At 31.2% G+C, this 26,531-nt stretch overlaps 1 protein-coding gene across 1 annotated transcript in view; it reads left to right on the top strand.

The window, feature by feature from the left end:
* The window catches only part of Bche (butyrylcholinesterase), a 71,062-nt gene extending 44,978 nt beyond the window's left edge, over window positions 1-26,084 (top strand). Inside the window, exons 3-4 of the mRNA XM_026403651.2 lie at window positions 16,547-16,713; window positions 25,577-26,084. Of these exons, the coding sequence (XP_026259436.2) occupies window positions 16,547-16,713; window positions 25,577-25,701 (292 nt within the window). The 3' untranslated portion in view covers window positions 25,702-26,084. The remainder of the gene's footprint in view (window positions 1-16,546; window positions 16,714-25,576) is intronic.
* The last annotated feature ends 447 nt before the right edge of the window (window positions 26,085-26,531 follow it).

Below are 26,531 nucleotides of genomic sequence, written 5' to 3'. Positions count from 1 at the left end.
ATGAAACAGTTAACTGAAATGACTTGAAAATAAAAAATCTTTTATCTTAACATAGTTTTAGATTACCTGGTGACAAGATAGGATTTTTTTTTTTTTTTTGTACTGTGGATTGAACTCAGGGACACTCAACCACTGAGCCACATTTCCAGCCCTATTTTGTATTTTTATTAGAGACAGGGTCTCACTGAGTTTCTTAGCGCCTCGATTTTTGCTGAGGCTGGCTTTGTTCTTGGGATCCTCATGTCTCAGCCAGATTAGCACCCAGCTAAGATTAGGATACTTTAGTCATAAAAAACTGAATGCTAAAAATGGGACATCAGAAAAGTTTAAATTATGGAAAATGTAGATAATTTTTAGTTGGCTAATTAGTTGTCAATTAATTAATATAAGAATTATTGGAAAAACAAATGAGATTTTATATTTTATATTATTAATATTGATTTAATGTTATTTTCATCAAAGGTTTTCCCCAGTTAGTAAAGTATCTTAAATTTATCATTAAAAGAAAATAAGGCTATTTCATAAGCAGCACCATTTTAAGGATTAGAAATTCTATTTGCTTAGATGCTCAGCTTTAAACTTCACTATGAAGGACTTGCCTTCCATTCTGTTCACAGATGTATGGCATTGAAACTTCAAGCATTTTCTATGCTGAAAGTTTCCTCCCAAAAAATAGTGCCATTGCTATCTGTGCACCTTAACATAGCACATTTGATTGTGTCACATTTCTTTTCCTAGAAACAATGTCTTATATGGAGATACACGGAAAAAATCAAATATGCATAATGTATTTAAAATTTTAGTTTGCACTATATTCATTATGTTACCTAAAAGTTTTCTTTGCACATTAGATATTGTGCATATTTACACATAAAGTAACACTTGGTTAACATTTTAATGTTTTCCCTAAATTCCTTCACAATATACCACTTGTATCAGAAGCATAGGTTTAAGAAAGTTCAGATTGAAAATTTGACTGAAATAGTAATATCTTTTCCAAACGCATGAAGAAATGTAGGGTAATAATATTCTCATGAGTCCAAGGTGAGATTTGTGCCACTTGGAAGATACAACACTAAATAGAGAACAGATTTTGAAAAGTGGGTTGAATTTTTATAAAGAACAAAAAAAAGCAAAAATAAATATGATATTTCAACTTGAAAGCTTAAAATGTTTCATTTATCAAATTTTACCCAACATTCTCTGAGATATTATGGGTATGCCTTCTGAATATGTAATAAAGAAATAAGAAGATGAAATAGTCACCTACAGCCATGACTACTATAGTAAACACTTTAATATTTCAGGTTCTGTCATTGAATATTGAATGCTTTCATATCTTGCTTTTGAAAACTGCATAAAACTACATTTCATTAGAAAACAGCAATATAAAAATTCTGATGTTCATTTGAGGCATATAGGTGAACCATGAAACAGCAGATTTGCCTTTTTGTAATTGTGGACTTTGGGATCATGGAATACAACCTTCTGAGTTTGAAGTCTTAAACATTACAGTTGTGTGAACTGGGACAAGTTTCTTTATGTACCTCAGCTTCCTTTTCTATGAAATCTGAATAATAATGTTACCTCCTTCAAAGAACAGTTGTGAGGATTGAGTTATTGTATAAAAAGTGCATACAGCAATGTCTAAAAGATAATAAAAAAGTTTCAAAACAGGTTTCCTGAAGTGTATCATTCTTATTTATTTACACACCTCTGAAATAGGTCTCACATGATGTCAAAATATCTTACCATGCACACTAGTATTTTTTATGAGAAGAAAAAAAAACAACTTGGTTGTTTCATTTAGACAGGCAGAATATAATTTATTATTTCATGCAGTATCATTCTGAACACTTTAAATTTTCATTCAAAAACAATCGGTCAATGGATTTCACAATGAAACAAGTGCTAAGGTAGGTAAAATCTTTATGAAACTGATTTTTCTTGGAGCATTGACCATCCTAAGCTGTGGGAGTGAACAAAACAGACATTATCTGTTCCCATGGACCTTTACAATCTAATGGAGGTGATTACTGAAATATGAGTACCACCCATGAATCGTGACATAATGAAAATAACTGTGAATTCAAGAATTATTTGATATGCTTAAAATACACATTAAAACATAATAATTAAGGCTTTTCCCTAATAATAATTTTCTGAAGCATCTGAAATCCCAAGTCCTTCTAATGTTAAAGTATTTATTTAAAATCAATCTATTTTAAGATTTGTAAATGCTACTCCAGAACTAAGATTCCAGGACTTTTTCTTGGCATTTTCTCAGCCCATTCCTGAAACTGTGGGCTTGCTGCCATCAACTTTATGGCACAGACTAGAGCAAACAGACATGAATTGAGCAAAACTGATAGAACTTGGAAGGCTCAAAAAAAAAGTCAATTTGTTTCAAGTTTGGAATTATTTTCTTATCCACATTTAATCATATTTAATGCAAAGCTTATTCTCTTATTAAAATAAATGCTCTAATGCCATTGTATGAAAGTACATTTCAAGTTTCTGCAGATCATTGGGCTATAGCTCCTCTGGGATTCATGATTGCTTCCAAAGGGCAGTATTTGTTTTGCTCTCACGAGAACACAAAAATAGGTACAAATATAGTGCATTTTCACATTTAAAAATTAGGCAAGACATCTGGATATACTTGCCAAACTGATGCAAAGAAAGGAAAGAAGAATTGAAGAAAGAAAGAAGGAAGGGAGAGAGGGAGGGAGGGAGAAAGATAACACAGGAATCAGGAAAGAAAGAAAAAAGGGAAGGAGGAGGAAGGTTTTCTGCTTCTCTTTAAATTGATCTAGTATTCAGCCTAGTTCATTTTCTGGAGAGCTGGAGGAGGATAAACATTGCCTGGTATTTCTCTTTAACTCTCCAACAAATTACACAAACAATGCATAGGAAAGAAGAAAGAATGATCTTCCAGACTATGAAAGCTTTGTTCATCCATCACACCAACAGTATACTACAACCCTTTGCCCTTTCAGCTGATGAACAAGTGAAGATGTGCAATGCAACCTAATTACTGAGAACTGAGCAGCATCAGGAATGAATTTGTTTTCATAATGCTCTCCAGCTACTTTAGTGAGGTGTTTAGGACAGTGTGTTAAGTACACCACCCTCTTCAAATATGAATTAAGATTTAAATGTTTTCATAAGATATAGATACATGCTTTAACATGAGAACTTGATTTTCAGATATAAGCTTAGAATTAAATTTATTTATATATTTTAAAATTAAAATTAATTTTTTTCAAAGGAGTAAAAATGTGTTGAAACATTTTTAGATTAAAAAGAGAAGTATGGTTGTGTCTACTGAAGGCATTTTTTTATTTCATTATTTTCTTAAATCTAATTGAGATACACAACACTGATTAATAATCTGTGCAAGCTACTTGTTAAGATTTTCTGGTTTAAAAAAAAAGAAAAAAGATTATGTTAAGATAAGATGCCTCACACCAGAGATCACTCAAGAACTCTCACCTTATACATAGGGTACAACATCATGGATATCTTTTTATCCTTCAGACTCAACATTTTCATACCACATATCTAGCTATATTATATCATAATTGGGCTTTTCTTATTGGTAGTGCTAAAACTTCACCTCATGTTCTGCATGCTTCTTGTTCCTGTGGCTATTATTATTCTTAAGTTAGAAGATGATATGCAGCTAAATATATCTCATCTTTCTAATGTTCATTTAACTGAAATGTAATTTGTTATTTTTTAATAGAGTTTAAAAATAGAATTTTTTTCTTGGAAAGTTTAGTACATTAACATGTGTTGCCTTTTGATTAAATTTGTTAATAGGATCAATAATACAAATTATTTTTCTCTTCCTCATTCTTTCCCTTCTCTTCTCATTTCTTTCTCACAAAAGGCTATATTCCTATTGCTCAATAAAGGTCAGATATTTAGCAATCCAGTAATTAGGATGACAAAAATAAATAAATAAAAATAAAATTTTGATAAACAACTTGACCATGAACTCAGTTGACATGGTATATTTGGATCCAAGAAGTCATCCTTAGTGAATTATTATGAGTTATTATAAATTACTAAGGTATGCCATAACAATCCTGTCCTTATGGGTACTTAGATTCTTGTCTATCAAAATAAAACTTAATGCATACTTAAGGAATAATTTACCAAACTAATGAATCTAGGAAATTCTTTTCACGAATTAGTTCTCTCATTTCTACAGTTTGTAATAGAAATATTAGGAGATGTCAGGAATCAAGTAACCAAAGGGAACCAGATTTTGATCTTCATTTTAATATAATTCACATTGCAAATAATACATCTATAAAACTTCTCTGTGTACAACTGCACTATTTTATAGTTCATATTGCTTTGGTAATTAATCCAGTTGCCCTTATTGCATCCAGAAGGAAAAATGTGCACTCATTAAAAACTTTCCTTGTAAACTGTAAACTATACTGAGCCATGATGGAGAACATGGGCCCTGGTAAAACTGAGTTAAATTTCAATGTTAAATTTCAAGCTTCAGAGAAAATCCTACATATGAAGACTCTGTGTGAGCTGATGTAGTACACTGAAGTCAAATGCATTACTACATTAGGGCACTTGAAGAATAAACATAATTTTTTAATTGTTCATTTTAAAATAGTAATATTTATAAGAGTCTATATTTTCTCAACTTAATACTTGAGAATAAAGAGGTACTTTCCTCTTCTACTACTCTATTTTTTTATTTTATAACTGATACTGAATTTTTGAACATCCATTGAAGTTCACACAGTTCTAATTTCAACAAGCTGTTTAAACATATAATTTCTACCCTGGCTTATGGTAGTTACCGAGCAGGCAAAGATAAATAAAATGTGATTATCTCTGAATATTCAAATACAATTCTTATTTATAAATTTTGGCATTATTACAGTATGTTCCATTAGTGTGATATTAAAATATGAATTCAATTTTTCATAAATGATGTTTGGTCAGTTGTTTTAGATATTCCTAATATTGAACTTACCGAATGTATATACACACAAATGCATATTTCTGTGCATGTGTTTTTGTGTGCTATATACTGAAAGTTTGTGTCTCCATAAACTCATATGTGGAAATACTAATTTGTAATGAGATATTATTAGGAGGTGGACTCTTTTTCCAGATGATTAGATCATGAGAGCAGGGCTCTCATGAATGGGATTGATGTACTTTTATCACAAACCTAGAAAAATCCCCCTTCTAATGGCTAAATTAGCCATAGGAGGACAAAGTAAAAAGAAATTTCTTCCAGTCAAGATGTGGGCTCTCATTAGGCAAGGAATCTGTCAATGACTTTATCTTGAACTTCTCACACTCCAGAACTGTGAGAAATAAATTTCTATTGTGTAAAATTACCCAGTTTATGGCATCAAGTTATCACAATGGAGCCTCAATGTGTGTATACATGTACATATGAAAAGAAAAAAAATAATTATTCCATTTGTCTTTAAATCTTATTTCTGTGAGCTTTTATAAAAGGATATTTCATTATATGAAATTTTATAAAACTAACCATTCAGCCTAGGACATTGTCTCTAGTGTTAGGAAAACTTAATGTTTGCACATAGCCTATGTGGAAATTACTTGAAACTTCACCACTTTCTTTTTTTACACATGTAAACTCAAAATTATACACACATAAACTCAAAATGGTTCAGACTTAAGTATAAGACCTGAAACTATAAAACTATGAAAATACTAGAGGAAAACATAAGAGAAACACTTTGAGCCAACTGTAAAGGCAATTTTTTTTGTAAGATCCCAATAGCATGGGGAACCAAAAAAGAAAATGTAAATGAGATTACATCAAATCAAGAAACTTTTTCAGGGCAAAGGAAACAATCAACAGAACCAAGATAAAACATACAGAATAAAACAGGTTGGTTTTTTTTTCCAAATTTTTCATCTGACGAAGGACTAATGTCCAAATTACATAAGGAACTAAAAAGTTTTATAATAAAAAGCAAATAAAACAATGTCAAACGGGAAGATGATATAGACTCAAAAAAGATATCCAATGGCCAAGAAATTTATGAAAAATGCTCATAGATAAATACAAACTAAAACCACAATGAAATAACTTTGCCCCATTATAATGGCTATTATCAAAAAGGATGGATAGATAGGTAGATAGATAGATATAAATAGGTACAGATACTGTTGAAAATGTGAAAAAAAGCAAACTCATACATTATTGATGAGAAAATAAATTAGTATTTACCATTGTGGAAAACAGCCATTATGGAGGCATATCAAATAATAAAAATAGAACTGCAATATAATCTAGCAATCCCACTACTAAGTATATATTCAAGTAAATATAATTGGTTTGTTGAACAGACATCTGCACTCCCCTGTTTATTGTATCCCTATTAACAATAGGTAAGAAAACAAAAACAACCTAACTGTCCATGCACTGATGAATTGATAAAGAAAATGTGACACACATGCATAAGGTAATTCTATTCAACTGTAAAAAAGAATGAAATCTTTTTATTTGTGGCAACATAGATGGAAATGAAGACCATTCTGGTAAGTAAAATAAGCCAGGCATAGTGCTAAACAATTTTACTCACATATGGAAAGTGAGAAATTTGATCTTATAGCAGTTAAGAATAGGTTGGTGGTTCACAGAAACCAGGAAATGTGGGGAGCATAGTGGGATGGGGAAAGGTTGATTAACAAGTACTAAATTATAGATAGGAGCTAGAATTCCTGTTGAGCTATTTCATAGTAGGGTGATTATAGGTAATAATGTACTGTACAGCTAAAAAAATGATAGAAGGTATTTTTAATGTTTCATCACAAAAAATAATAAATGTTAAAGAAAATAGATGTTTTTCAACCTGATTTAAAATTACACAATGTTCTAATATATCAGAACATTTCATTACCTGATTAATAATACAATTTTACATTTTGGTCTCAGTTAAAAATAACTTTAAAAAATAAAACATAAAATACATCTACCACATGTGAGCTATTGGTATTGTCCTCCAGACATGTTCTTCTTGTAGTCTTACCTCTTACAGTATAGTAGCTCCACTCATTCTTCCAGTTTCTCAGGCAAGGATGCTTGGAATCATTAAAATTGACACCTCTCTTTACCACAATATCTACCTATTGGTCTATCATAAGTACTCCATCTTTAAAATATATTCAAGGCCTCATTACTTCTCTTGATTTACTACCTCCCTGTTCCAAACAATCATCATCTCTTACCTAAATTATTTCAGTAATCTCTTAATGGTCTTTCTGCTTCTAGCCTTGAGCCATCTATAATTTTTTTTACAAACACTGCAGCCAAATGATCTTATAAATAATGCAAGTCTGATCTTATACTTTCTTTGTTCAAACCCTCTAATTCTTTCTCCTCTAAGACTAGACACAAAGAATTATAGGGTATGAAAAAATGTAATAGCTTTCCTTTCACTTATCTCCCAGTATTTCTTTTCTATCCTCCTGAAATACTTTCCCCCAGAATAACTGTACTTCCTACTCCTTCTTCAAGTTTCTATTTAAAAGGCTTTTTTGCTATTAAATGTTGCAAATCTTCTCAAACTAAGTTAGTCAAAGCTTAATTATCCATACTGTACGGAGCATAGTTAGCCATACTGCCAAGTCAACCCAACCCAAGATTTCTGACATCATTCACAAGCTCAGGATCCCTACAGCTTCTCTCACTTCAGACTAGCCTGCTACAAATCTGGAATCACATGGATTCCCTCAGGTTTGATAATCCCCTAAACTACTCACAGAACTCTGAAAAGCTCAATAATTATAATTGTAGTTACATTATAGCTTGAGAATACAAATCAGAATAGGCAAGGAAAGAAACAAATAAAGCACGATCTTGCATAGAAGACTTGAAATGCAAAGTTTTTCTGTTCTTGGAGATTCATTACCCATATGTCACACCATTCCAGGAAGCTGATCAGAGATTTGTGTGTATAATATTTATCGGCATATTATTATACAGTCATGATTGATTGCATTATTGGTCACATTGTTGATCTTGATCTTCACCCCCCTTCCTTCCTTCTACATCATAGTAAGATTACATGGCTAGAAGTCTCAACTCTCCAATCATATGATTGAACTTTCTGACAGGGTCAGTTCCCGCCCTAAGATTATCAGTGTAACCAGCTCCATCCTCAGTTATCTTATTAGCCAAATTATCAGGTACTCACCAGGAGGCTCTTTGTTAGTATAACCTATCAGATTGATGTGATACTTCAAAGTCTTAGAGGTTATATCAAAGAAACCTGGAAAAAAACAAACATGCAAAATATAACAAAGGTGATCTCATAGTAGTTCACTATGGAATGGTGATTACCAAAGAATGGGATGAGAAGGGGAAAGCCAGGGATGGAGAAGAGTTGATCTAAGTACTAAAGTACTTAGTTACTATTAGAACTAATAGTACTATTAGTTCTATTAGTACTAATAGTACTATTAGTACTATTAACAATAGTAACTTAGTACTATTAGTACTAATAATAGTAACAGTATAACTTAGTACCATTAGTACAAATAGTACTAAGTTACTATTAGAATTAAGAAGTTCTGATGTGACATTTTGCAGTAAGGTGACAATAGATAATAATAATATGCTCTGTATCTCAAAAATCTAAGGAGAAAAAAAAGACTTTCATCATTGTTAGTCAGTTTTTCACTTCTGTGACAAAATACCTAAGAAAAAAAACTTAAAAGTGGAAATATTTATTTTGGTTCATGGTTTCAGAGACATCAGTAATGGCCACTTGGCTCTGTTTTTTCTGGTCTTGTGGTGAAGCAGAATATCATTTCAGGGAGTGGATGGCAGAACAAAACTGCTCACCTCCTGGCATCCAGGAAGCAGAGAGAGGACAGGGTAGCAAGATATAATCCTCAAGGGCATGCTTTAAGGACTCACTTCTTTCAAGTAAGTCTCACATTCTACAGTTCCCTCACCTCCCAGTAGATCAGACTTCTATGAATTCATCGTTGGATTAATTCAATCATGATGTTAGTGCTCTCATGATCCAATCACCTTCCAAAAGTTCCACTACTGGGTATTGCTGCTTTGGGGACCAAGCCTTCAACACGTGAGCCTTTGAGGGATGTTTGAGATTCATATCATAAAAACCATGAAGCAAGCCAGAATCCATGGCACACACCTATAATCTCAGCACCTTTGGAGGTTGAGGAAGAAGGATCATGAGTTCAAAACCGATCTCAGCAAGAGCGAGGTGCTGAACAACTCAGTGAGACCCTGTCTGTAAATAAAATACAAAGTAGGGCTGGGGATGTGACTCAGTGGTTGAGTGCCCCTGAGTTTAATCCCCAGTACAAAAACAGAAACAAACAAAAAACATGAAGCAATAATAGATGTTTCAGAACATGTTTAATTTAATATAAACATTATATAATGTACATGTGTATCAAAATATCAAATGATAACTCATTAATATGTATAACAATTATTTAAGTATCAGCCTCAAAAAACTAAAAAGGACAGTATTTATTTATTTTGTGGTACTTAAGATTGAGCCCCAGTCCTAAAGTGTGTTAGGCAAATGTTCCATCAACATTTGAAATGCATATATTTCGATGATCATATGGTTCTTATTTTTAAGTCTATTGATGTGGTGAATAACATTTATTGATTTCCGTATATTAAACCAGCCTTGCATCCCAGGGATGAATCCTACTTGATCATGATGTATAATTTTTTTGATATGTATTTGAATCCGATTCGCCAGAATTTTATTGAGGATTTTTGCGTCAAGGTTCATTAGAGATATTGGTCTGTAGTTTTCCTTCTTTGATGTGTCTTTGTCTGGTTTCGGAATCAGGGTGATGTTGGCGTCGTAGAATGAATTTGGAAGTTCTCCCTCTTTTTCTATTTCCTGAAATAGCTTGAAAAGTATTGGTGTTAGTTCCTCTTTAAAGGTTTTGTAAAACTCTGCTGTATACCCATCCGGTCCTGGGCTTTTCTTAGTTGGTAGTCTTTTGATGGTTTCTTCTATTTCCTCTATTGTTATTGGTCTGTTTAGGTTGTCTATATCCTCCTGGCTCAATCTGGGCAGATCATAGGACTCAAGGAATTTATCTATGCCTTCACTATCTTCTATTTTATCAATAGATGCAGAAAAAGCATTCGACAAAGTACAGCATCCCTTTATGTTCAAAACGCTAGAAAAATTAGGGATAACAGGATCATACCTCAACATTGTAAAAGCAATCTATGATAAGCCACAGGCCAGCATCATTCTGAATGGAGAAAAATTGAAGGCATTCCCTCTAAGATCTGGTACAAGACAGGGATGCCCTCTCTCACCACTTCTGTTCAACATAGTCCTCGAAACACTGGCCAGAGCAATTAGACAGTCAAAAGAAATTAAAGGCATAAAAATAGGAAAAGAAGAACTTAAATTATCACTATTTGCAGATGATATGATTCTATACCTAGCAGACCCAAAAGGGTCTACAAAGAAGCTATTAGAGCTAATAAATGAATTCAGCAAAGTGGCAGGATATAAGATCAACACGCATAAATCAAAGGCGTTCCTGTATATGAGCGACAAATCCTCTGAAACGGAAATGAGGACAACTACTCCATTCACAATATCCCCCCAAAAAATAAAATACTTGGGAATCAACCTAACTAAAGAGGTGAAAGATTTATACAATGAAAATTACAGAACCCTAAAGAAAGACATAGAAGAAGACTTTAGAAGATGGAAAAACATACCCTGCTCATGGATAGGCAGAACTAACATCATCAAAATGGCGATATTACCAAAAGTTCTCTATAAGTTCAATGCAATGCCAATCAAAATCCCAACAGCATATCTTGTAGAAATAGATAAAAGAATCATGAAATTCATATGGAATAATAAAAGACCCAGAATAGCAAAAACAATACTAAGCAGGAAGTGTGAATCAGGCGGTATAGCGATACCAGACTTCAAGCTATACTACAGAGCAATAGTAACAAAAACAGCATGGTACTGGTACCAAAACAGGCGGGTGGACCAATGGTACAGAATAGAGGACACAGTAACCAATCCACAAAACTACAACTATCTTATTTTTGATAAAGGGGCTAAAAGCATGCAATGGAGGAAGGATAGCATCTTCAACAAATGGTGCTGGGAAAACTGGAAATCCATTTGCACCAAAATGAATCTGAATCCCTATCTCTCGCCATGCACAAAAGTTAACTCAAAATGGATCAAGGAGCTTGATATTAAATCAGAGACACGGCATCTGATAGAAGAAAAAGTTGGTTATGATCTACACGCTGTGGGATCGGGCTCCAAATTCCTCAATAGGACACCCATAGCGCTAGAGTTAACAAATAGAATCAACAAATGGGACTTACTCAAACTAAAAAGTTTTTTCTCAGCAAAAGAAACAATAAGAGAGATAAATAGGGAGCCTACATCCTGGGAACAAATCTTTACTCCACACACTTCAGATAGAGCCCTAATAACCAGAATATACAAAGAACTCAAAAAATTAGACAATAAGATAACAAATAACCCAATCAATAAATGGGCCAAGGACCTGAACAGACACTTCTCAGAGGAGGACATACAATCAATCAACAAGTACATGAAAAAATGCTCACCATCGCTAGCAGTCAGAGAAATGCAAATCAAAACTACCCTAAGATACCATCTCACTCCAGTAAGACTGGCAGCCATTAGGAAGTCAAACAACAATAAGTGCTGGAGAGGATGCGGGGAAAAGGGCACTCTTGTTCATTGCTGGTGGGACTGCAAATTGGTGCAGCCAATTTGGAAAGCAGTATGGAGATTTCTCGGAAAGCTGGGAATGGAACCACCATTTGACCCAGCTATTCCCCTTCTCGGTCTATTCCCTAAAGCCCTAACAAGAGCATGCTACAGGGACACTGCTACATCGATGTTCATAGCAGCTCAATTCACGATAGCAAGACTGTGGAACCAGCCTAGATGCCCTTCAATAGATGAATGGATAAAAAAAATGTGGCATTTATACACTATGGAGTATTACTCTGCATTAAAAAATGACAAAATTATAAAATTTGGAGGGAAATGGATGGCATTAGAGCAGATTATGCTAAGTGAAGCTAGTCAATCTTTAAAAAACAAATACCAAATGACTCCTTTGATATAAGGGGTGTAAACAAGGACAGGGTAGGGACGAAGAGCTTGAGAAGAATATTTACAGTAAACAGGGATGAGAGGTGGGAGGGAAAGGGAGTGAGAAGGGAAATTGCATGGAAATGGAAGGCGATCCTCAGGGTTATACAAAATGTCATATAAGAGGTAAGGAGGGGTAAGTCAAGAGAATACAAATGGAAGACATGATTTACAGTAGAAGGGGTAGAGAGAGAAAAGGGGAGGGGAGGGGAGGGGAGGGGAGGGGGGATAGTAGACAATAGGACAGACAGTAGAATACATCAGACACTAGAAAGGCAATATGTCAATCAATGGAAGGGTAACTGATGTGATACAGCAATTTGTATACGGGGTAAAAGCGGGAGTTCATAATCCACTTGAATCAAACCGTGTAATATGATGTATTAAGAACTATGTAATGTTATGAACGACCAATAAAAAAAAATAAATAAATAAATAAATAAAAAAAAAATGAAATGCATATATTTCAATATGAACTTATATCCCAGACCTTTTTTTTTTTTTCCAAGATAAGTTCTTCCTAAGTTACCAGTTGCAAGGCTGTTCTTGAATCTGTGATCTTCCTACCTCATGAGCAGCTGGGATTAAAGTTGTGTACCATTGCAACTGGCTCCAAAGTCTATATTATGTACTCCACTAACAAGTTCTTCCAACTGAACTTATTTGCCATTTCCTATTATACCCATTCCCCATTTTTATCATCTCTAGAACCTATTACTATCATATATATATATATATATATATATATATATATATATATATATATATATCTTATTATATACATACATATATTATTGCTTGTTTTCTTTCTCACAGAATCAAAACTGAAATATGTAGTAGTTTTATTTTATCTGTTAAATCTCCTGTGATTCAAATTATTTTATGTCATATATACTCCATAAATATTGGTTGAATTAATTAATGAATTTATTTTCTAAATTCCAATTCTCTTACAGCCATTCTATTCCTTAAGGTATATTTTTATTTAAACATGTTTTTATATGTCATATGAATACAAGAATATTTGCATTTTCAAGCTATTATTCAATGTAAACTGTCTCCAGTCAACCCTCTTATGAAAAAAAAAATATTTCAAGTGTTTTTTTTTCAATTTAAAACTACAAAACATGGATTCATTGTACTAGATTTTAAATCATATTGAAATATATGCATTTCAAAATTACTGTGTGTAATTAGAATTAAGTATGTTAAACAAGTTATAAATGATAAGCCTTTAAATTCTTCATCAAGGAAAATCTTAATTCCTGTGTTAGAATTGGGTAGAAAGATTCAGATAACTATCATCCCAAGAAAATTTATACATAAAACTAAGTTCATACGTCTCCACAGGGTCATCCTATATCAATTCATTTTTTTTTAATTCATTTCTATGTCTTTTTTAATATGTGCTCAAATATCAAAGACATGCATGTAATTTTCTATGGCACAGATATTGGATGACAATGTCTGATTATTTTACAGTCTTAGGTTGTGTCTTCCAAACTTTTAAACCTACATAAGAGACAAATTCTAATAGAGCGTCTTCAGATCATTTTGGTGTAACAAAAAAGTAGAAAAAGAACTTGAGAGTAAAAATATAGTATAATCTTCAGTATTTCTTCAAAATTTTCAGGTATAGTCACTTTGACATCTTATTTTGTGGCAAAAGCAGAAAATATATTTGAGAAATAGCCAACTCAAGATGTTTTAAAAGTATCATGTAGTTTTGAAATCAAAATTATATATTGTTTCAGAATTGTTTTACCTGGGAAAAATGCTACATTTTACAACATTTTAATTGATGCAGACAGGAAGAGAGATGTATCTCTTGTTCAGTTTTCAATTCTTAGGAGATTTCTTCAAATTATAGAGTAAAATGCTCTATCGATTCAATAGCTACTTCAATCATTTTTTTTTGAAAACTATATCTGCATCCATAGGAAAAGGGATTTTATTATCTTTGAATTACAATTTGGAATGTCATGAGTTATATCATAGGACAAAGTTTGTTAAATGAACACTGGCAGTGCCATTAGTGCTTTGCTCTTGAACTCAAGTACAAGTCAGTTCCGTTTAAGTCACATTTGTAGAAGCCAGAAATGAATGTGCAGTTAAAATGGTGCCATAAGTTAATTAGGGTGGAATTAGAAGGAAAGTGGGCAATTTAGGAACATTAGAATTGCTGTACCGAATCAGACCAATGGTTCTCCTGGTTTAATATCCTGCCTGAAGCAGCTGTACTTGTTAGTTTCTACAGCTTTAAAAGAAAAGAAAAAGACTACATAATTCTTCTAGACAAGTGTGCCATCTGTGATCTGGAGAAATTTTCTTCTTGACCTCTCTCAAATAACACCCTAAAGCAGGAGGTTTCAATCCTACTATGATTTTGGTTTAGCTTGAATAGCTATGGTTATTAATAATCCTTATTAAATCATCCAATTGCTACATAAAATCAACTAGTCCATCAGGAAGCTATTTATCTGTAAAGCTCCTGAATTCACGGTTGAGTATGCCTGCTTCTATGATAAAATATGAATTTATGGTGCTTATTCAATACAAGTTTGTGATGGCAAAACCTGCCACTTGAGAACTATGCTGGATGAATGCTTTTCTTTCCATAACTCTGCTGAGTTTAGAGGCTTTTGGTTAACACCTTTCCCCAAGTCCCCCAAAATCATGTATCTATCTACTAACACTTCCAAATTTATATTAATGATCTACAGATCTATTTGAATGATGAAGAATTTGAAGTACTAAGAAAATTTCAAATGGAGTTTGCATGCATTTTTGCTTAAGGTAAAAATAAACCTAAGAGAAAGGATTGCATTCATTGATTATCTTTAATAATTTAGTGTTCTGTGTCTGGGGTAGAAGGAACTATAACTACTTCATAGACATTTTAAAAATTACTATGAAGACCATCTTCAGATTAATATTTATAAAATAGTGCATTCGTGACAGACTTTTCATCAAAAATCCCTCAAGAGTAGTAAATCCCTATAAGCTAAACTATTTACGTAGGCTACCAGATATTAATTTGATAACAAAAGTATCCTAAATTTTTAGTTCTTCTTCTAACTTAGAATTTGAAATAATATTTTTATCATTATTTGAACCAAGAAGCAAATTTTTTACTTATGTCTCTCTTTATTCTTTTCCTTTTCCCTAATCTTCCCCACTTGCCTTTTTGATTCAGTTTCTTATTACTTCAACTAGAATCCCTTTCTTCCAGGTAATTTCCTTTCAAGCATGTAGTGAATGCCCCTTCTTCTGACAAATAGTGTCCTTTGTTTAGACATGGTTCAGGATACTTTGTCCTGTTGGTTCTTTGTATCCATTAATGTCTTTACTTATGAATTCCCTGAGGAAAACTGTATGTCCCATATTTATTTGTATCTTTATAAACTAGATTAGTATCTAACTAATAATAAAAACATAAAGATGCATTAATGAGAAACCTATACACTAGCAAATAACCAATTAGAGCCATTTTTATGATATCATGATAATCATGTTTATGGAGTGCTAGAAAGGTATAAATGGACCTAAAAATAAAAATGGAATCAACTTTTTATTGAAATCACAATTAAAGATTTGGAAATATAAACAAAAATATATTATGAAGTTTTTGAATAAATGTATACCCATGAGATTGGTAAATAAAGAAATTCCAAATAGAATTAGAAGCTGGAATAAAGGCAAAGAAGTAAAATAGAGCTGAGAGCTGACAGTTACAGAGAATTGTCCCTAGTTCCTATTGGCTACTTTATGAAAAAAAAAAAATATGTGAAAATAAGCTCAGCAATGTGGCTTACACTATATTTTTAGCCTTACTCTGAACCCAAGAGGGAATAATTGAAGATTTTTTTAATCAATTGGATCTATGAGAACATAAGAAGATCTTAAAAGTAAGATGAAGCAGTTTCGTAGATTAATGAGGTCACTACATAATGAGGAGCTATGTCTCAAACATTGAGTAGATGGTATTCATATTCATGGTGAAAAGTTTGGGTCTGGGAAGAGAATGGAACAAAAATTACATGTTCTTTTGAGCATGTTTAGGTATAAATCAATAAATACTTTATTGAATTTGAAAATATTTCCCTGGTATATTACATATAAATGCATGCAATAAACTCATCTTTACATTTTAATTTACGTAATTTTTACTAATACACTGCTTCAAGATACTAAAAATGATCAACCCCGTTCATTTATGTTTGAGATCACCAAAATATATCACCATTTTTGACTGATTCAAAGTGCTTGTTGACTGTTTTACAGAATAATATTCTTATTTTGTTTAAAAATTATCTTAAAAGAAATAAAATGTCTATATTTAGGCATCCAAATGGGACCCAGAACAATAGCACAAGATGGCCAGTCTTCAAAAGCACTGAACAAAAGTACCTAAGTTTGAACACAGGATCTCCAAGTGTGCACACTAAACTACGTGCTCAACAATGCCGATTCTGGACACTGTTTTTTCCCAAAGTCTTGGAAATGACAGGTATTTGTGTGTTTGTTATTGTTTGGTTAAATAATAGATTGCAACTGTATAAATGAGAAGAGGTCTACTATTCAAGGCATTATTCATGTAATAATGTTAATATTCAATATTATGACTTTACAGCTACTTGATTCCAATGAGTCCATAATTTTAATAACATTTTTTTCCAGCAAATTTAGACATATGTTTTGAGCACTAACTATATGAGTAGTACTTTAGTAGTATTTTAGTTGTTAAATAAATAAATAAATAATAACTTTCCTCCTGGAGAAGTATAAAATTTAAATTGGGCCCTACTTACTCAGCCATCATCATGGAATGAATTAATGAATATATGAATAAATACATAAAATAAACAACGTATAGAATTAAAAAGTATGTACTAAAAATAGGTAAAATTAATTTGTTAAATAGAATCTGTGGGATGAAAGAGCTTCAAAATTTACATATTTAAAAACATAATCAAAATGTTTTAAGGAATCTAAGATTGAAAGTATTTAAGAACATACACACATGTGTAAATTACATAATATTATAAACAAATGTGGTTAACTAATCTTCCTGGTGTAATTGCTTAAAACTATATAAGGAAATACTATAAAAATAAGTTCTGATTATCATTAATTCAATATTCCTTACTGAGAAAATATTTTAATTAGCTTGAGTGATCAGACATATATCATCCTACTATGATGTCTCTGAGAAGAGTGAAATTCATATTCAATTCATTGCCAAGTTTTAAAATACCCAGTCATTAATGATTCATGTTGTTCCTCAAATCTATTTTTAAATTTTACTTTTCAAATAATTGACTTTCAATCAGCTGGCCTATTGCTGCTGAGTTCCACCATCTTGATTGTCATGGTTGTCTGTAATTTTCAGCCTATACAAATAGGATGTTGCAACATAGTATGTTTTTATTTTCTTGTTTAGAGATTTTAGGGGTTAGTTTCAGACAAATATGAACATCTTAGAGATGCACTGGATTGTTTAATATGCCTTTTGATTATCAGACATTACTCACCAACATTATGATTGTGTACTCCATCTGTTTAGGATATGTTTCTTACATACCAGTGCTCTGTGTATTGCCAAATGTTGTGTGACATAATATATACCCAGAGATGGGTCTCTGCCTCCCTTGGCAAAGCAACAGTGCAGTCCTTGTGTCCTCCACATGTGAATAACAATGAGTTAACCCATTTAATCTGCCAAGAGACCCAAACAGATACTATTTAACATATCACAGACTACATATTCATCTTTATTTAAAATATTTTGAATGAGTGCATCCTAATTTGAAGGAAAATAAGTGAGGGGAGAGGGCAATGGTGATTTTAAATGACTCATTTATTATATGAAAAACTGAATCCTTTTCGTCACAAGTTGTCTATGGTAATTTATTTGTTGATAAAATAAAACTCAAATACTAGAAAACATTGAAAACAGGCTTCTAAAATCTCTCTGTCAATATACTAATCTGCTACAAAACAGGTTGAATAAACACATTCCAATATTTTGGACCAGCTGCTGCTGCTTGCAATAATGCTGGACAATGTCAGAGCTTGAGCCTCACTGAGCTCTATAGAAATACCTGACTTGCTCTGGGCTAGTACCACACTAAGGTTAGATCCAAGGTGGCTTAAAAAGATAATTTTGTATTTAAGCACCATTTTTCTTCTAAAAAATTCCTCCCCCAAAACACTTTTCATATTAAATATATGAATTTGTAAGTTGTAAACTAAATATATGCCATGATTATAGTAACATCAACAATAGATTCATTAATTAAAAATCATTACTTTTAAACAAACAAAACCAATTTGAAGTTACATGCTTTAGGTTTCATAAATAAACAGTGTATGGGGATTAAAAAGTTTAAGAACACATGTTCTGGCCATCTCTCATTTTTTCCAGCCACAAAACTTCAAATATTTTCATATTTAATTTTTTGAAAATTAGTGTCAATAAGATAGCTGAAGGACTTAGCTATTTTTTAAGGTAGCCCTACAAATAAATGAAAATTTCAGAAGATAACTACTTACTGGTTTTCTTAAAAGCAGAAATGTTTACTTCACGTAATACCAGAAGCTCACTAAACATTATAAGTACTACTTCAGTGATAGTTTACATTTGAGCAATAAACGTTCTCAAATAGACTGATTCTTAGAACTTGTTTAAACACATGAATTCTAGCACTTCACTTCCAGGCTATACTTCAGTCCATGCCTTGGAGCTATTGCATGCACCTGTAAAAAATAAAGTTACAGTATTTGTTTCCAATTCTATCAAATTCTGCTTTTCACTATATCTCATGCTTATCTGAATAAAGAAAGGTAAGTAGAGGAATTACCCATTATTTGTTCTCAATGATATTGTCTTTTCCATTAAAAATGAAAGAGTAAATTTATTTAAAGTAAGAAGTTATTTGACTTTTATATCATCCCAATAAAGAAAAATATTAGATACAATGGTTTTTCCATTGGCCTTTGAATAAATCATGGGATACTGTTGCTTGCTAAAATTAAAGAACACCAAATAAAAAATTGAAGAGGTCAGATATCTTTTGGATTGGTTACTTTGTAGTTATTTACTTCTGTTTGCAAATCAATAAGTAAGACTGACAACCAAAAATGAGAGCAGACAGGTGATTTGGAGATAAAAATTCAAACTGATTTTTTGTATTAATATGTCTGAATTCTCCACTCATCATTAACAGTAAATCAAAACAAAGACAAAGGTGTTGAGTAACTTATAATGAAATCAACTTAATTGTACAAGTCTTCACAATGCCAACCTGAATTTAAAGTAGTTCATTCTATCATCTCATCCCACATTAAAACTAAAATAGGAAATCTAATATATTTGTGAGCTACTACATAAAAATATGAATTCCCTGATAATTTTTATAACTAGTCCATGATAGGGAAATAAATATAAGATGGGGGATGAAATAAATTTTAATGAACTCTCGAATACATAAATTATGGTGTTTTAATTATCATACTTGGCACAATTCAATGTCAATTTCATGTCTTCTTCTAACTTACCTCCAGTAAAAATTTAGATCAATTGATCAAACTGTATTTTAATTCTCTCCTTCTATGATCTGAATGTCTGTGTCCTTCTAAAAATCATATGCTGAAATCTTAACCCACAAAGTGGTGGTATTACAAGGTTCAACCTTTGGTAGGTGATGAGGTTATGAGAGTACAGATTTCATCATGGGATTAATGCCCTTATAAGAAAGGTTTGAGAGAACTTCTTTGTTGCAACACAGGGGGGACACATGATAAGACAGCCATCTATGAAAGATGAAATAGGACTACACCAGACTTCAAATCTGTGGATGCCTTAATCATGTTCTTAGAACTGTGAAAAGTACCTTTCTGCTGTGCACAGGCCACCCAAAGTGTGTCATTTCATAATAGAAGAACAAATGAGCTAAAACATCTTCTAATTTCTCTGAATTAAATAAATAGACTAAGTTCTGCTGACAAGTTGCTCAATTACTTTTATTAACAAAACAAAAAAAATCTTATCATTATTATTCTTCTCATAAGGAAAAAATAACATTTTTCTCAAATAATACAAAATATGGGCAAAATAACGGTTACAAAAATGTGAATTAAAAAATTATTTTCATATGTTTATGAAATTACTTTTTCTTATTTCTTATTATTCTCCCATTGCTATTCCTTTCTCTTTCTCTTGTATCTTGTCAAACAAACAAAAAAATTGATCCTCTTCTTTTATACTCCCCAAAACCCACACACATAGAACAGGTTGTCTCTGTTTTATATTTTAGAAAATATTTTGTGCCATTTGAAATAATTTTAGTTAAATTACTCATCTAAATGAAATTGTAAAAAAATGAAACAATCTCATTTAATACTAGGCATAATAAGAAAGTTAAAAATAATAACAAATTAATAGAATGTATTTATCAAGACATATACATGAATATATAAAAAAACTTTAAAATACATTTATATTTATGTAAATGAACTCATTACACTTGTGATGTAATATTATGCCTTATATATTCATATTAAAATTGCTATCATAAATATGGAGGATTACTCTTTTTCTAAGGAATCTTCATGTAAAATCATAAATTTATTTATGCACTTATTATCATAAATATTCAGATTCTCTGTGTTTATTTTTCACTTTATCATTCAACAGTTATATTTCAGGAAACAAAAACTGCATTACCTATTATTTTTTATAGTACATAAAAACAATCCATAATCTTGCAGAATTTAGTTTTATTAATGAAAGCCTAGTCATTGACTCTTTTTTTTTTTTTTTTTTGGTACTAGGGATTGAACTCAGGAGCACTTGACCACTGAGCCATATCCCCAGCCCTATTTTTTATTTTTATTTACAGACAGTGTCTCACTGAGTTGCTTAGTGCCTCAGCATCACTGAGGCTGGCTTTGAACTTGGGATCCTCCTGCCTCAGCCTTGTGAGCTGCTGGGAGTACAGGTGTGTGCCACCATGCCCAGCCCATTGACTCTTCTCTGGATTTTTGAAGAGTAGCTTTGACTTCAGATTATAAAATGTACTTCTATCTATATTAGGAGATCAATGTGTTGTCAAATTACACATTGGTATGAGTAATGCTTATATAGTCCCCTCCTCAAAATATTACTAAATTAGCATTTTTGTTAAGAAAGATGTTTTTTGGGGGGTGGTAGGTGCACTGTGAGTGGACAATATTACTTTTGAAATTGACATTAAAAAATAGAAAATAATTTCTAAACAATTAAACAGGTGTACCGAGTTTGATTGGAGTATCTTTCCTAGGTAGTTAACACTTCACTACTTACTGAGCATTTTCTAGAGCATGTTATGACACGTATAACAAAATATCTGGTAGAAATATGATTTCTCTTTTTTTCTATTTTTTCATCAGTTAATTTGATAAATTTTTACAGAGCTTATTGTCTGCTGCTGTGTCCTAAGAACTGCACTATCAGCTAGAGCTACACAAATAAAACTGATAGAGTTTGCTCACTCACAGTGAAGTGGTGGAGTCAGGGTGCATGATCATGGAAAGCTTTTAAGAGAAGATACCTGCACTGAATCTTAATCCCAAGGATAAGTGGAGAGAAGCCAGATAAGCAGGGACTAGAGATGAAGTGTCTCCTGTGTCATGCAAAGGAATTTAAATTCTATCTTAAGCAAAGCCATTTAGTAATTTTAAATGGAATTCTGACATGTTCTGGTTATTAATTCCTGAAAGTATTAGATTTCATGGCATGCAAGTTTTTCTACCTAGTCTACTTAGAGTTTCTGGAAGTATTATATGGCATCAACATAATAATTTCACTTCTGAGGCAATACTGTATATCCAAATAGCTGCTTTCGTTTGCTTGATTGTATCAAGAATATATTAGCTTCTCTTATATTCATTCATACTTTATATTTTATTTATATTTGTTTTATTCTTTAAAACTTACCATGAAAGTACTTTTTCCTGTTTTAGTATGAGAAATTAAATTTAACTCTAAATGGAAATTTGTATTCAAGGAACAATGGAGATGAGTTAAATTCTACAATTTAATTCTACAATTTATTGTTCTTAACATGTATTTAATATTTCAATAGTGCTTTTAGTTCCTATGTTTCACTGTGATACTCCTTTGTTTAAAAATCATTGGAATATTTACTTTCATTAGTAGTGAAGATTTTTAATCTTATTTCTGAATAATCATTTACTTATTTAAGATTTTGAACTTGATTAATTTCTTGTGTTATTCATATTGCCCTTATTGTTTCTTTTATTTATATTTTGCCATATATTTGTTCTTGATCTTTTACTTTTTACTTTTCTATATTACTTTATTTTGCATATGTCATTTAAATGACATAAGTTGAAGATAATTAGTGAATAGTATTGCTCTATTTTTTATATTACAAATGAGAAGATATTTGTCCATACTTACATTATATCAGAATTGTATGGAATGAATAAAGAGGACATCACATTCTGCATAAAAACTGGGGAAGGCCTATCAACTGATCTGTACTTCTTCATAAAAGTTAATTAATTTTAATATATCTTGGTGATCATTCCATTGTTTCTAGTGCCCAAAACATAAAGTATTACCACTATGGAGACAAAATAATAATAATAATAATAATAATGATAATGATAATAAAACTCTTCAAGTTAGAATTCTTTCTTTCTAAAGAAGTTGAAAGAGGATTCTAAGAATTAATTTATTTGAAGACAATTTCATTGCAATATTAAATGGTATGAGTAATGCTTATATAGCCCCCTCCTCAAAATATTACTAACTTAGCATTTTTGTTAAGACAACATAAGTTTTTTTTTGGGGGGGTGGCGGGTTTCATGGTGACTGGTGAGTAGACAATATTACTTTTGAAATTGACATTAAAAAATAGAAAATAATTTCTAAACAATTAAACAGGTGTAGGGATGTTAATCAATATTAACATGGTGTTACTCAATATTTTAATTTGATTGCTAACCATTCACTTGTTTTCTATGTTCTATATTTCCTTTCATTTCTTAGTCATTCTAAATTTTATTAACTTTTTTCTTTTTAACAAAGAATATTTGTACACATATAACATATTACTATAATTAGCACACTTATGGACTTTCAGATATGACTGGTTATGATGAGAAATATTATAAAACAAGATTAATTTTCTACGATTACTATATTCAGACAAAATTTATTTTGATGGCTTTCAGTTATACTTCTAGTTTAAACCCTCTATTTTGATCAATATAGGAAACCCATTTTCTTAAGCAGTGTCACTCTGTTCTAAGATATAATTTGATTAATATTAACTTTAGATCAAATACGATTTACTGTAATGGTCTTTCCTCTCTTAAATTTTAAATAAATGAATAATTTTGAAAAAATTATAATCCTTAACTGTGACATTTCTCTGTACTCAAGTTAAGTGGTTTTGTCACTGGTTATCTCTAATATTGAAAATAATGGAGACATTGTCCCATGACTAGATTTGTATGTTCTTAGGAATAAGCAAGCTAGTATAAATTGAGAAGCAATAAGATAAAGAACAAGAGGAAGAGAAGATGGGAACGGAGAAAAAACTTCTAATTTTGGTTTGGGATATAGTCCTCAAACCTTCATTTTCTTCTTATTATAATGGTATCTTAACTTCTTTTGGATTTTGCTGGAAAATAATTAAATGTTTCATATTTTATTGTTTCAGTCAACACTATTTTTAAAGTCAAAACAAAAATTCCTAAGGTTTACACAGCATTTGTGCACTAAAAAGTTTTTCAAAACACTAAAATGTATAGATATTTGACTATGAAACATAATGATTATGAAACAACTTTACATTTACATGTACATGAATCACTAGATTTGGGACAATTCCACAAATAAGAAAAGGAAGTCAGATCCAGGATCTTTTCTGTAACTATTAAAATTCATGCCCTAAATGCTAAATTACCAACAACTTATTTTTTATATAAAAATTTTATTATTTTTTTAACTTTATAGAGTCCTCATTTTGTCAGTAACATTTAAAATAGCATTTAATTATCATTAAAGGAAAATAAAAGGGGATTATTTGGTATGATATTTAAAATCCTTTTTTTCACATTTAATGTGTTTTTGACCCTTTAGGAAAGTTCTATTATTAACAAAAAAAATTATAGTGTTTGATCTTTGAAAGGCTATTTTTATATAACAGTGGGACATTTTATATAAATTCTCAAATATTTGTCCAATGTCCAAGCATTATAAATACTCCAAACCTAAATATATCTTAAAATACAAAGGATATTTAATGTATATTCAAATGTTTTATACATTTTGATTTTCATGCAGACTGAAAGTGGATCATTGAATTGTCTTCTCCAAATTAATTTCTTACAAAATTACCATTAATTTCAAAGTTTTAAACTGAAAATATATATTAAAATAAATTGTCAGTTTCTATCATCAGCATTCTTGAAATTACTTAATTTTTTTTTCAGTTTAATGATATGACTCAGAATCTTAAACATTTAAGAATGAAGATAATCACAACTGTATAAAATGCTTATAGATTTATATAACTTAAACGACATTACAGTTCTATCTACTTATATCAGAAACATTTAGAGTTTTTAATTTTCACATATATTAATATACTTTCAAATAAATCAGGATTTTGAGGTTCTTGATATTCATAAAACTTTTTTTGGTTTATTGCCTCTTTTTATTTCTGGCCAAACACTCCTTTATCCAGACACATATGAATACTTTGTGAACTGCTTGAAAAGAGATTTGTGTTATCTTTCTATTTTACAAAGAATTTAATAAACTGCTTTCACACAGTAAGCAGCTAGAAAAACAGCTAAACATTGTTTGGAAATTAAATAAAATGTAATATGTGTAAATGATAACCTCACAGTTCTCTTTATGCATTGATAAACACTCATGTGTAAGCATTTTACCAACAATACTGTTCTGCTATATAATTACATATTTTAAAAATGCTTTACATGATTTTTTGTTATTTTGAAAAGGATTAATGAAAGTGAATCTACATATCTTCTCAGAGGCTAAAGAAACATGTTTGGTAATTTGACATAGTATTATATATGAACCCATTTCTTCATTTTATTTATTTTTACATTTTATAGACATTTTACACACATGTTATTCATATTTTCACATATGCATTAAAATTGTATTAAAAATTTATCAGGTAGAGATAGAAGCTGATAATAAATATTGAATAAAGAATTGCTATGTGGTGTACTTGGAGAAAATGGCATCTATAATCAAAATTATTTTTCAATTAATGTAAGCAGATTAAAATTTAGATTAATGCAACTTATTCCATGTTCTACAGGAAATATTGATGAAGCAGAACAAGAGTGGAAAGCAGGATTCCATCGCTGGAACAATTACATGATGGACTGGAAAAATCAATTTAACGATTACACCAGCAAGAAAGAGAGCTGTATGGGTCTCTAATTAATAGATTTACCCTTTAGAGAATGTGCATTTTCCCATAGATGAAGGTAAAATATCAGTAGCTCTCTACATACCTTCGAAGAAAGCTATTATATAGCTGAAACAAAACTGCCAGAAGGGTAATATTGATCCCTCACATCTTTCACTTAGTATTTTACCTAGCATTTCAAAACCCAAATGGTTAGGCCACGTTTAATTAAATTTCACAATATGAAGTTTGACAATTAATTATATGCATATTAAAATGATGTGCTGCTTTAATCTTTATTTTCTGAATAACTAAGTGTTTTTCCCCAAAATGTATTTTGTTTTTAGTGGCATATGTATTTTCATTATTATTCTTAAAAAAAACAATGTTTTTAAAATGAATAAAATCTTGAAACACTGGATGCTATAATTTACAGTGTGGTTTCTTCTAATCAGTTGGCAAGATTAATGCCAATGTGAGATATTAAAACAAGCACAGACAATAATTCCCCTCTTTTTTGTTTTACAAAGGGAAGAGAGAATCCTAAAATGAGAGGCTGAGCATATTGGAAGTAATGATCATAAAATCAAAATGTTGCCATCAAGAGACATAATCAAGGAGTCTCTTTATAAAGCAAGAACAAACTAACTTATATCCAAGGTGGGAGGAGGAGTGGTTCATGGGATCATTCCATGTGTTTAGGACTTGTCATATGAGGCATCTAAGTGTCCTGCACATATTAATGGTGGGTCCCTAATTACCCTTCTCACAGATGTTCTCTTAAAGTACCTTTAATGCTGATGATCAAACATAATCCTGTTTCATCAATCAGAGGATTTTACATCAAATGACTTAAGTGATT

The sequence above is a fragment of the Urocitellus parryii genome, chromosome 2, assembly GCF_045843805.1.
Source record: "Urocitellus parryii isolate mUroPar1 chromosome 2, mUroPar1.hap1, whole genome shotgun sequence".
Lineage (NCBI taxonomy): Eukaryota > Metazoa > Chordata > Mammalia > Rodentia > Sciuridae > Urocitellus > Urocitellus parryii.
Note: the sequence above shows the minus strand (reverse complement) of the source record. Positions and strands in the feature narration are given on the sequence as shown.